General features: G+C 37.4%; 2 protein-coding genes across 3 annotated transcripts in view; one reads left to right on the top strand and one right to left on the bottom strand.

The window, feature by feature from the left end:
* Positions 1–13,942, top strand: part of si:dkey-222f2.7 — a 29,014-nt gene that overhangs the window by 10,379 nt on the left and 4,693 nt on the right. The window contains exons 7-11 of the mRNA XM_087304811.1: positions 1,705–2,031; positions 2,388–2,648; positions 6,703–6,798; positions 6,928–7,077; positions 13,490–13,840. Of these exons, the coding sequence (XP_087160937.1) occupies positions 1,705–2,031; positions 2,388–2,648; positions 6,703–6,798; positions 6,928–7,077; positions 13,490–13,840 (1,185 nt within the window). The remainder of the gene's footprint in view (positions 1–1,704; positions 2,032–2,387; positions 2,649–6,702; positions 6,799–6,927; positions 7,078–13,489; positions 13,841–13,942) is intronic.
* Positions 1–13,942, bottom strand: part of LOC101884151 (uncharacterized) — a 50,033-nt gene that overhangs the window by 9,379 nt on the left and 26,712 nt on the right. The window contains exons 10-12 of one of the 2 annotated variants that reach the window (XM_087303484.1): positions 8,574–8,636; positions 8,207–8,300; positions 441–3,328 (exon numbers count right to left, since the gene is read on the bottom strand). The gene's annotated coding sequence lies outside the window, so the exon portion shown is untranslated. Of the gene's footprint in view, positions 1–440; positions 3,329–8,206; positions 8,301–8,573; positions 8,637–13,942 lie in introns of those variants that run through there. The other variant, XM_087303482.1, reaches the window with a different exon arrangement.

Here is a 13,942-nt window from a genome sequence, read left to right on the forward strand (position 1 = left end):
TCTTTTTGGTTAGATAAAATTTAGTGTTGGCCGGCTGTTTTATATGATGTATATGGAGCAACACGTACAGTTGTTCCTCATTCTCGATTCAAAAAAGTGTAAAGATGTGTAAAGATGTGTGTAAAATAATACTGTCTATAATTGGGTTATTTATTAATTTATTTTCTTTCGGTTTAATTCTTTATAAATCAAGGGTCATAATCAGATAAGAAAGGGCATAAATCAACCAACGTTTACATTTTTAATAAAAGCTGAATGTCTGAATGAGGTGTGTAAGATGGCTGACATAGTGAAGTTTTATAAACTAATAAAGAGGAGCAGGTGATACGAATGATTGCTGACTGGTCTCTTATCGCTAATCATTTGTGAGCCAATCGGATCATTCCAAACTCACTATTAATAGCCTGTCTAGCATTACTCCGTCATCTTCGTTTTTTTTTGAAGAATCCCCCCTTCCACCCCACCTCCCCCTTTCCTGTTTTACCAGGGAGAGCTCTCGAGACCTACCTGATCTCGTACCCCTTACATGCTCATTGACAAGGCGGGAGCCCAGGGCTCAATTATCTCCGAGTTCAGGTTTTAATAAAGACCATTAGACCATTTAAGCGAGGTACGAAGAACGGACCCCAGGGCTCCAGACTCACACTTTATGATTGTGCACGTGCCACTAACTTTCTTAGTCAGTCGCACAAACTGACGATTTGTTTTGTATAGAAAAGCATACACTGTAAAAAAAAATAAGTGGATATCTTTGAGTTTTACTTATTTAGAAAATTTCAGCTAACTAAACCAACAAGTTCATTAAAAAAAAAAAAATCACTTCAGTTCGCTAGCAGTTTAGTGAATTTATCTACACGAATTCAGCTTTAAGAATTAAGTTAGCTGAACTTATTTGATGGTTAAAAAAGTTGAACTTTTCTAAAGTAAAGCTCAAACTTTTCCATGAAAAAAATAAAATACATTTTTTAAAGTTAGGTCAACATATATTTACATCCTAATGACCTTCTATATAATTATTTGATTATTATTTTTTTTTAATCCGGGGTCGCCACAGCAGAATAAACCGCCAACTTATCCAGCATGTTTTTATGCAGCGGATGCCCTTCCAGCTGCAACCCATCTCTGGGAAACATCCACACACATTCACACACACTCATTCACACACACACACACACACACACACACACACACACACACACACACCCACACACACACACACACACACACACACACACACACACACACACAAAACGGACAATTTAGCCTACCCAATTCATCTGTACCGCATGTCTTTGGACTGTGGGGGAAACCGGAGCACTCGGAGGAAACCCACGCGAATGCAGGGAGAATATGCAAACTCCACACAGAAGCGACAACTGATCCAGCCAAGCCTCGAACCAGCGACCCAGCAACCTTCTTGTTGTGAGGCGACAGCACTACTTTTTGCGCCAAAAATCTAGCTCTATATTTACAGTAACATTTCCCAAAATACATATATAATTATTGTTATGAAAACTGATAAACAAAAATAAAAAATAAAAATCACAGTCAGTACTTCTACACTAACATTAAAGTTATACTACTTTAATCTCTGTATGTGAATTAGAACATCATGACTGATTCTCAGTATATTTTATACTATAATTGTTTTTTACTTCATGCAGAAAGTCAGAGTGTGACTGATATACGCTGTGTGTTGTTCAGGTGTGTTTGCTGATTCAGGTGTAGTGAAGTCAGTGATGGAGGGAGATTCTGTCACTCTGGAGTCTGGTGTTGCTGAACTACAGGCAATAGATGTGGTAAAGTGGAATTTTGGACATGAAAAGAAAACTATAGCTCGGATCAATAAAGAGGCTGGAATCTCCTCCACATCTGATGGTGATGCTGTGGGATTCAGAGACCGACTGAAGCTGGATCATCAGACTGGATCTCTGACCATCATGAATACTAGAACAGCAGATTCTGGACTTTATCAACTAATCATCAGTGGCCAGACAGCGATCAAATGCACATTCAGTGTTAATGTATACAGTGAGTCATGATTATAGATTTGTTCAAAATGTCTAACAGCATGTTAATAAACCAAAAGATAATCCTCTTACAAGTGACTGAGATCATCAAGGCCACAGTTTTAAACAATACCTGATGGACGCAGTCCCAGCTAACAGGAACAAATGCAAATACAGCACTGTAAAATGTGTGGGTTTACAGACTCAATCAAACTGCTGTTCTCAAATTAACTTTTCACAAATGACGAAGAGGTCATTGTGTTTAAATAATATTATTCTTAAATGAATTTCAGCTAAATTGCATATATATTCTGTTTTATTTTTAAGGAACCAGAATTAGGAATGACCTAATATCTAATTTATCTGACTTTATTTCAGATCATCTGCCTGTTCCTGTCATCACCAGTGAATCCTCAAACTCTTGTTCAGTGGTGTGTTCAGTGGTGAATGTGAGAGCTGTGAGTCTCTCCTGGTACAAAGGAAACAGTGTATTGTCCAGCATCAGTGTGTCTGATCTCAGTAGCAGTCTGCATCTAGATCTGAAGTGTCTGGATGATTCCTACAGTTGTGTGGTGAACATTTCAAATACCAAACAGACCACACATCTCACCAACACTGAAATCTGTCAACCTTGTCCAGGTATGTAAAAAATCCAATGTTAGTCAGTTCAGAAACTCTGGTGTTTAATGGTGTTTTCTACACGTCCCCTCTTGTTGGGTTAAAATTGAAGCTTGTTGGCTCGAATGAGCATGTAGAATCTGTGTTGCTAAAGAGAGCAATCAATCTGACTGGTTATTTAGCAACAAATGACAGCACAAGGACAAAAGCTAAAGTATAAGTATAGTAGCACGTAAACAATTAAACTCAAGGAACAGAATGAAGCTGTATGTAATTTCACTACATTTCTCAAATATTTGTAAATAATATGGATTAGAGTATCAGACATATTTGAATCCACCCGTCGTGACTGATCATTACTGTGATAGTGGTACTAAATTAACTTTATTTATAAACTTCTTGAGAGGATCATTGGTGCTTATGATTGATCACAGCTGGTCCTGCATTAGCCAACACATGATTTACCAATCAGATGATTCCTTACTCACTATAAATAACCAAAGTTTCATACCTCAGTCATCTTAGTCTTGAAGAATCGACTTGTTTCCTAGATTGGGTGGCACGGCGGCCCAGTGATTAGCACTGTTGTGTCACAGCAAGAACATCACTGGTTCTAATCCTTACTTGGCCAGTCAATGTTTCTGTGCAGAGTTCACATGTTCTCCCCATGCACATGTGGGCTTCCCCCGGGTTCATGAAGTCTGTGATAAAAAAATAAATGTAAAAAAATGCTTGCGTGTCCTCGAGGGAATTAAAACCTTGCGATAGTCTGACAAGACGTCCTGCTGGATTCATTTTGTGGCTGAGTCTTCTACAACATCTTGTAGACAACGTAGACAACGGAGGCGAGGACCAAACACAGCTTTTTTTAGGGAGGGTCAAACAACCAAGGTTGATACAGGAATACACCCGAGCATACAGACAACCCAAGAGAGTGGCTAGAATAACAGACAAATGGTCAGGACAGGGCGAGGCAGTGGCGCAGTAGGTAGTGCTGCCGCCTCACAGCTAGAAGGTTGCTGGTTCGAACCTCGGCTCAGTTGGCGTTTCTGTGTGGAGTTTGCATGAAACCGGGTGCTCTGGTTTCCTCCACAGTCCAAAGACATGTGGTACAGGTGAATTGGGTAGGCTAGATTGTCCGTAGTGTATGAGTGTGTGTGTGTGTGGATGTTTCCCAGAGATGGGTTGCGACTGGAAGGTAAAAAACTTGCTGGATAAGTTGGCGGTTCATTCCACTGTGGCGACCCCGGATTAATAAAAAGGGACTAAGCCGACAAGAAAATTAATGAATGAATGAATGGTCAGGACAGGTGGGAAAACAACAAGAACAACAAAACAGGTCAAATACACAGAAAGGCATAACACTGATGACGCTTAATGCTCATGTGGGAAACGACACTCAGCAAAAGATGAGTGTGTTGTATATATTGTATATAAGTCATTAGTCCTCACAAGCTTAAGCTGTGTTAGAGTAATCATGGAGTGATCTAGGAATGGTGTGTGAGCAAGGTGCATGATGGGATATGTAGTTTGGTTAAGTGGCAGATGGGTAGCCCTTTGGTGACCTATAAACACTATATCGCTGGTGATCATAACACCCACAGCCCAAAGACATCCGGTATAGATGAATTGGGTAAACAAAACTGGCCGTAGTGCATGAGAGTCAAAAGGGTGTTTTTAAAGTTTATTGTTTGCATGAAAAACGTAATATTTCAAACTAACTAAAGGTAAAAGACAACAATGTTCATAAAGATGCTCAAGAGTTAAATGATTTACTTGTTTTGATCTTCACAAACCAACTTCATTTGTTTCTTTAAAAAATGAAAGACAGACTGCCCAAAGTGTGTTATTATTATCAGCGGAAACCTCTCACACATACTTTTATTCTAGGTGAAACTAACACTTCAGCAGAGTCACTTCATTAGCATGCAAACTGTGGACATGAGAGAAGCAGACAATATTTAGCTGAACATCAAACTACAAATAAATAGTGCAGTATGTGAATATACTTGAGATTTCACACCTTCTTTTTGACAAACAACAATCATAAAATTCTGTTTGTGTTTTTTTTAGTCAAACTGTTTCTCAAGTCCAAAGTCAAATTGTGGAAGTAATTTCAACACACTCGCTGAAACACACAGTCAGTGTTCACACTTTTAACAACAAACAGGCCAGTAAAAGCCACTACCTCTATCTCAGGGGTTTTCAAAGTGTGAGGCGCGCCTCCCCTGGGGGGCGCCAGAGCATGTCAGGGGAGGCGCAGGAAAAAATATAATATAATAAAAATATAATTATTAAGTTTAATTATTATATGTATTTTTTATTATATTTAAACGTTTTAATTAAACAAAGTAAAAAAATACGTCAAATATAAGAAAACCATAGCCATGGATAAGTTGTGTCAAAAGGGAGGCCCACTGTCTTAGACTTTGAAAAACCCTGCTCTATCTGTTTGTCCTTCAAGCATGCAGTCAAAGCACATTTCCTTCTAGATCTACAAACGAGGCCTTGTGTGGGCCTGTTCAACACTAAAATAACACATTAAAACATCTGTTTTCTGATATATATAATAAAAGTTGTGTGTACAGTACTGCAGATTGTATTGCTCATGTTATGCGTGGTTGTCATTTAAATGTCAAGATAATCAGAAATAATAATCTTTCACCTTTTCATTATAAATGTCTCCTCAGATTAGCTTTACAAAAAATGCATGTTTCTACATTATGATTAAAAGTAATCAGTGAAAGAAAAAAAAGCCAATGTACAGTTTCAGAATAGTACAAATCGTGCAGTTAATGCCTGTATATACACTGAAAAGAAGAGCGCAATTAAAGGAAGTGCAAAAATGAAGAAGTGCAAAACCCTAAATACTGACAATGAGGAGAAGAAACTGCTGAATAAAGTGGTTATTTGTGTTTGTGTGTGCACAAAAGTATTTCAATAGCTTGATAATATTATAGGGATAAGCTCGTTTTTTTTTTTTTTGGTATCCCCTTAAGTGTGACGTCCTCTGTATGAGGAGATTTGACAAATGGTAATAACAAACGCTTACAAAAATCATGATCGCAATAATCAGTATATATATATATATATATATATATATATATATATATATATATATATATATATATATCTCCATGCCTATAATCCAATGGCCTGGAAAGGATAAATTTTTTTAAAAATGGGTAAATCATTGGTGTCTGTGATGCAGCATGTCCAGAATCTGTTGTGTACACCATGATTTTATATAAAATTAACTTTAATGTGTGATATGACTAAAATGTGGTCATAAACAAATATTTTCTAAATTCAAATGAGCAGCATTCCATACATCACCAATACATAATAATAATAATAATTTAATTTTATTTATAAATGGCGCCTTTCTAGACACCCAAGGTCGCCTTACAATAAGCATCAGCAGACATGCTAAACAAATTAAACATTACTCAAAACAATCATTGACCAAACAAGTTAAAACGCAATAGCACATCACTACTTAACAAGAGAATTTTTCTGGACTTTAAATAAGTTGGAACATCCTGCTGTCTATGGAGGATGAGGGAGCTCTCCGATTTCACCTGAAATATTCTAATTTGCCTATAGATGAATACAGATATCAGGGGTTTGGAATGACATGAGGTTAATAAATTTAATCATTTTCATATTTGGGTGAACAAAAACTTTAAAGTATGTTCATTTCTGAATTGATAAAGCGCCACTCAGTTTTGTAAGACTGTCAGTATCTGTCCTGATCTTGTGTGTGTTGAAAACCTGACATTAAACAGTGTCGGGGAAAGTTAGTTTAGAAAGTAATGCATTACAATATCGAGTTACTCCCCAAATAGTTAAGTAGTTAAGTTACTTAGTTACTTTTTATGGTAAGTAATGCGCTACATTACTTTTGAGTTTTTGAAAATAAATTAAAATAAAAAGTAACTCAAATATTATGACTTAATTTTTGTAAGTAATGCATTAATCATTTCATTAGAAAAGTAATATAATTACTTAAGTGACTCGCATTACTTGTAATTTGTCACCCTCAACACTGACTGTAAACATCTGTGTTTTTTAGTCACCACTATTAATTCTTCACCACCGCCTTTACCTACTACAGGATGCTCAAAATGTGAACATCTTAATATCACTGAACTCTGCCAGAAACATGCAGGTTAGAATTAATATTATTATTATTTTTCAGGCTGATATGCTCCTGACAGATATTAGCATCTCCTTAAAAATGTGGTGCTATCTTATCCTTACGCAGTGCAATTAAAATGATTTTATTATTGTTTTAAAGAACTCGTCAGCGGTTTGGGTTCTGCTGAAGTTGGTCTGCGATTATTCGTCACTGCTCTGATGGGTGTGGCTGCTGCGGCTGCTGTTGTTCTTCTGGTCAACGACATCAGATCTACAAGAGCTTCAATGACCAAAACAGGAGATTTATCGTAAATATCAAGACACATGTTAGAGTTTTATTATGCTAAGATGGAAATATAACTAATGGAAGGAAATGTTACTTTAGATTGATAATTCATAGCCCCAAGTGATGAAATATGATATGATTTGATCTGGTGGTTAAAACAACAATTCCTTAATGTTTTCACTCTTTAGAGCAGGGGTCTGCAATCTTTGCAACCAAAAGAGCCACAAACAAACAAAAACATATTTGACCTTTAAATAAATGTTACACAGTTTAATAAAGTGCCTTGTTTCTCCACTAAGAGGCAACGCTGTGTTTTTTTGTGCTGCTTTAATTTGACTTACACTTTTATATGTGAACTCGGGTTTTAGCTTTCATTTGACGATGCTTTACATGGAAACTGGATTCAAGTGTGTCTTAACAGAAATATTCCTGTGTAACATTCGATTGCTAAACTATTAAATATTTGCATTTGTGTGCAAGTAATGTGCATGTTTCAGTTTACCTTTGGCCTAGTAAGTAATAGTAAGTAATTTGTGTGTTATTATTGTATATGTAATTTTGCATTATAAATTCATAGCTAGTTACATTTTGTGAATGTTATATTGTTCTGTTTTGATTGGTAAAATTTAAAGGATTTACGGATAGCTTAAAAGTCAAACAGCCGCACAACTGAACTTGATTTTATCTTCTTTTAATAAAAAAAAACTTAAAATGTTGCTTAAAAGAACATAATTTTACCAAATAAATGTGTCTTTGTTTCTGTAAGTACCAGGGTTAAAAAAAGCTAAAGGTAATGTTCTGTTTACATGAAGCAAACATATAATAACTTGTCTAAACATCAGAGAACCATAAACTAACGTTATCAGAACGTTCAGGGAACCAAAAACTGTTTGAGACAGTTGTGATGTGCTATTTAACCTCCAAAACAGAAAATATTTAACCAAATGAAACATAGAGGATGTTAACGGTGAGAACTCACACTTAAAAGTACAAAGTTTTTCTTCAGAGAAAGAGTTTACAGGGGTCAAGTGGACCAAAACCTTTCATCAAAGTTGTACTAAAACTATTGAACAACACCCACTCTTGTCTTAAGACCTTCCTTTTTTGGTCCACTTCGACTACTGTCTCTGATGACTCTGACCAGAGCGCTTACCTCTAGGAGCTGCGGTGATCTGATTGGTCGACACTGCTCTGGTGGGCGTGGCTGTTGTCGTTTATCTGGTTTGTGAAGTCAGATCTACACCAGCCTTAAAGAGGGAAAAAATCCCCTTATTTTATTTTGTCATCATTTTTGTCATCCTCTGTACAAATATTTCAAATTGTACTTACATATAACACTATTCTAGTTTTTTACTGATTCAAAACCTTCTGTCAAACTTAAAATGCATATAAACTTGTAAATATTTTGTCTAAATTGAGTGAAATCCCCGTAAAGAGGCTGAAGTTATATTAGCTTTGAAATATATAATGTTTTATAAGACATGAGTTGTTTTTAAGTATACTTATTTGTAACGACTCACCACAAGGATTGGGATTCATTTGCAGGCGTGGTCAAACTGGCAGTGGTCAGAGGTCGGCGTACACTAAAGCTGGATAAGCAAGATTGTAGTCAAACAACAGGCTATGGTCAAACAATCAATGTCTGAAATTCAAACAAACAGTCCAAAGGCAGGCAGCAAACTATCACAAAAGGTGGGAAGGCTCACAACAGGAAGGCAAAACAGGATATAACGGCTCTGAATTGTCAACAACAGAAGAGCAAGACTTTGCAACGTGTGAGTAAAAACAGTCTGCAAAATAGACGGTGGATAGTTCTCAGCTGGACCAGTAATCAGTCCAGGTACAGGGTTGATGGGAAATGTAGTGAAGAGCGAGTGATGAGACAGTCAATATTCAAGTAAGGGTTCCCTCTGCTGGTCAAAATCACAGAGGTCGTCTCTGTGACATCATTACCGATTCTTTATCTTTGTTATAAAATATACAGCATACAGATTGGAGCTCATAAATACAGCTTATATAAAAAATTATCTAAGGCTATTTATTAGTTTTGCAGATTGATTCAATTTGGTTATTTTCACCAGATGGCACCAATCTCTATACACTTTAATTTAAGTGGATTTATAGCACTTTCTTTGAATAAAAACAATTTTTATATTAACAAAATGATTTTGTCTAAATCTGACCCAAAAATAGTTTAAAAACAACCTTTTTAGACTGTATATATACTCATTTGCATAAACTAAGAACGAGTAGGTACTATAACCACACCTGAAACTATAATCTTAACCCATGTTTGCTTATATAACGCAGAACTTTTTAAAGAAAGTTATCTGAACGTACGTGTTATATGTTATTTTTGCATATTTTTTTTTAAAGATCAAGATAACCTAAAGACTGTAAAATATTACTTTTAAAAGTAACTTTACCCAACACTGACTGTAGGTACAGGTGTAGTAGATGTAGTATAAAATAAAGTTTATTTATTTTAAAAGTCATCCTCTTGCTTTTTCTATTACATATCAGGTTTGGTTTACACATTTCATTAGATTTTTTAAATATCTAACAAGTCCTGTACACTCGCAAGCTTGGTTTAGTTGGTCTCTGCTGATAAATCATGTGATGTGATCATATCAAGTGCATGCTGAAAGTGTAGCTGTTTGAAGATTGTAGTGGTATTCTGAGAAAACGTCAAGTACATCATCAAAGACTGTCAATAAATGAGGCATATTAGTCACCTTTATTTCTGTGTTTTGTACAGTACAGATTGTGTCACAAAAGCTACAAATACGAGATTTCGATTTAGATTCTGCAATAACAGAAGCTGTAAAACAACAGTTGTCATTATTTAGCCTGAGTATGTTCAGTGTTGATTTGATTCCTGTCATTTATGGAGTATTGCATCCGTTTAAAAATGTTTTTATTTTTTTCCGATTATCCAGGGCCGTGTTGCGAGGGCAGCAGTCTCAGGAGAGAACCCCAGATGTCCCTCTCCCCAAATACTTCTTCCAGTTCCCACGGGAGGATCCTGAGGTGTTCCCAGGCCAGCCAAGAGACTTAGTCCCTCCAGCGTGTCCTGGGTCTTCCTCAAGGCCTCCCCCTGGTGGGACATGCGTGGAACACTTCCCTAGGTGGCCATGCAGAGACACCTCAGATGGCTTCTCTCAAAGTCGAAGAGCAGCGGATCTACTCCAAGCTCCTCTTGGGTGACAATTCATAAGGGTGCCACACTGCAAAGGAAACTCATTTCAGCAGCTTTTATCCCAAATCTTGTTCTGAGATTAGGAACGTAGTTTGACCGGTAAATCGAGAGCTTTGCCTTTCGGCTTAGCTCGTTATTTACCACAACAGACCGGTATATCTACTGCATTACTGCTGCACCAATCCGACCTGAACTCATGCTCCCAGAGCACCTTCCACAGAATGCCATGAGGGACATGGTCAAATGCCTTCTCCAAGTGCACGAAACACATGTGGACAGATTAGACATACTTCCATGAACCCTCGAGCACCCTGGTGAGGGTATAGAGCTGGTCCAGTGTGCCACAGCCTGAACAAAATCTGCATTTTTCCTCCTGGACCTGAAGTTCAACCATCAGCCATATACTTCTCTCCTGTTCCCTGGCATAGACCTTTCCAGGGAGGCTGAGGAGTGTGATCGCCCTGTAGTTGGAACACACTCTCCAGTCCCCCTTCTTAAAAATGGGAACAACCACCCCAGTTGCCCAGTCTAGAGGTACTGTCCCTGACCTCCATGTAGAGATATGTCAGCCAAGACAGCCCCACAATATCCAGAGACCTGAGATACACAAGATGTATCTAAACCAACCCTGCTGCTTTGCCACTGCAAAGCTTGCAAACTACCTCAGTGACCTCAGCTTGGGTGAGTCTACCCCTGCATCCCCAGTCTCTGCTTCCTCAATGGAAGACATGTCAGTGGGGTTGAAGAGTTCCTCAAAGTATTCCTTCCACCATCTGATAACATCCACAGTCGAGGTCAACAGCTCCCCACTTCCACTGTAAACTGTGTTGGTCTGGAACTGCTTTCCCTTGCTGAGGCACCAGATGGTTTGCCACAATCTCATTAAGGCCGACCGGTCATCTTGCTCAATGGTCTCCCGAACTCTTCCCAGGCGGAAGTCTTTGCTTCCACAACCGACCGGGCTGCAGCATGCTTGGCCTGTCTGTACCCATCAGCTGCCCTGGAAGTACTACAAGCCAACCAAGCCCTGTAGGACTACTGTTTCAGCATCACTTAACTCCAGTGTCCACCACCTGGCTTTGACAGCCAACCCAGACCTTAATGCCACAGCTACTCACTGCTGCATCAACAATGGAGTCGGAGAACATGGATCACTCAGTCTCAATGTCTCCAGCCTCTCTCGGGTTCTGGTCTAAGCTTTTCTTGAGGTGAGAGTTGAAAATCTCTCTGACTTGTGGTTCAGCCAGACGTTCCTACAGGACCCTCACAATATGTTTGGGCCTGCCAGGTCTGTACAGCTTTTCCCTCTGCCAGCAGATCCAACTCACCACCAGATGATGATCAGTTGACAGCTCTGCTCCTCTCTTTATCCGAGTGTCCAAGACATACGGTCGAAGATCAGATGATACAACCAAAAAGTTGATACGCATGTAGGATTCTCAAAGGCAGGTGCTCGAACAAAAACAAACACAGTGGCAAAAGATCATAAGAAAATCAGCATGCTGCCACTTTAGCTCTCAATTTTTTTTAAATGTAACATTTCAGCTTACATGGTCTTCATCAGGTTGATGAAGACATGTACCTGATGAAGACCATGTAGGTTGAAACGTTGTTACATTAAAAAAACTAAAGAACTAAAGTGACAGTGTGGTGATTTTCTTTTAATGTTTTGCCTCGCAATGTACCCACAGCCATTGTGGGCCTTTTTTCTTTTAGAATAAATTAGTCGCACTACGGAAAATAAAAACGAAATGCAATGAAAGCAACGCAGTGTCATTTGGAGGAGCGCAGACACTCAAGACAGTTCTGGAGAAAATAATAATAATAATAATAATAATACTGAAACACTGTGACGACAGACTTTGGCTGAGGGGATTTAGAAATGAGCAAAACATTATTTCAGATGTTTTACGATGTGCTCGAAAGGCTGGTTTGTCCATTAATGTGTTCCATCACATGATTTGTTCACTTCAGTTTTGATGCACATGCTGAAATTCATCCAGTAAATTCCTACTCAATTTTGTGACTTCAATTTTTATGCACATTTTTAGAATTTATGCACATTTTGGTGTTTCCATCTAGCATTTTTTAATACAATATTCCAAACTGGACATAAAAACATGCGGATGGAAACATGACTAATGTTCATCATACTGACTTCATGCTAAGCACTGACTGTCTCATTTAGCTGTTATTTCCACTCTCTTCTACATGCAATCTGTGGTTTTATCGCTCGCTCTCAACTAACCACTTCACTTATCTTAATGTCAAACAAAGCAACGGATGCTTTATGCTACATATCAAAATAAAGCATCTGTGGCCCACTTCAAAATTTTTTACCAATCTCTATACTCTGATGGACAATTTTTTTGAAGTCGAGACTAAACTTGTCTACTGTTTAGCAAATGTTTGAAATACAGTTACGTTTTTATTCTTACGTGTTCATACATTACAAAGATGTGCCAAAAAACAATTCTATCATCATTTATTAACTCTTTACTTGTTTGAGTTTCTATGACCTTTAAAAATTTTTGGAAACTTGCAACTATTGACTTCCATAGTATTTGTTTTTCCTGCTATGGAAGTCAATGTTTGCAGTTTTTCAGCATTCTTTAAAATATCTTATTTTGTGTTTAACACAATAAAGAAACTCGTAAAGGTTCTAAAACAATTGAGGAAGAGTAAACAGTGGACGAACTATCCCTTTAAAACTGACCTTTAAGTTACTTTCACTCAAAAATTTATAAAAACAAGAAAGTTACATGAACTCAGATTTCTATAGTATTAAGTTGAACTTAGACTAATTGAGTTGAAACAGACTTGCTTTACTTTAAACTGTATTAGGTTGAGATTTATTATTTGTTTGTGCAAGATTAACAATGTAAAAACAACTCTTTTGTGCACAAAATGTCTATCTCTCTCGCTCTCTCTACCACACAAACCCACACCCACACAAACTCAGACTGAAGTAGTTTCTGTTGACAGATGATTGTAATCTAATGATCGCAGAGCCCTGAACTGCTGGAGAAAATGTTAAATTTACATCTTTTTTACTGTTTGTTCTTTTATCATCTGGTTGGTAAGTTCTTAATGTTTTTATGAATCCTATTTTTGTTTATCAAACTTGAGTCTAATAAGGATCCGAGTCTCACACTAATGATACATCCAGAGGCTTTGAACATTGAATTATTCAGAAAATGCATTAAAATATATATAGTAAAAAATCTAAATATATAGATGCAAATGCAATAATGCTATCACAATGTCTCTGCTCTGCAGGTGTGTTTGGTGATACAATAAAGTCAGTTCCAGTGATGGAGGGAGATTCAGTCATTTTACACACAGATACTCAACTTCAGGCAGATGAAGATATTAACTGGCGGTTTGGACCTAATAAATCTCTGATAGCTGAAATCAACAATGGGAGTGCAAGCTACTACACATGTGATATTTCTGAGGAATTCAGAGACAGACTGAAGCTGGACAATAAAACTGGATCACTTACAATCACAAACACCAGAAACACAGACGCTGGAGTTTATGAGTTAAGTGGAAAAAACGTCCACAAATTCAACATTTCTGTTTATGGTGAGTCAATGATTTAATTGCCATTTTTCCGTGTTTACTGCTGTACAAATTTTGACTATAATAGTTCACAAACATTTTGACATTATTATTTTAGATGAATAT

This window comes from Danio rerio, chromosome 22 (assembly GCF_052040795.2).
Source record: "Danio rerio strain M-AB ecotype USA chromosome 22, GRCz13ab, whole genome shotgun sequence".
Lineage (NCBI taxonomy): Eukaryota > Metazoa > Chordata > Actinopteri > Cypriniformes > Danionidae > Danio > Danio rerio.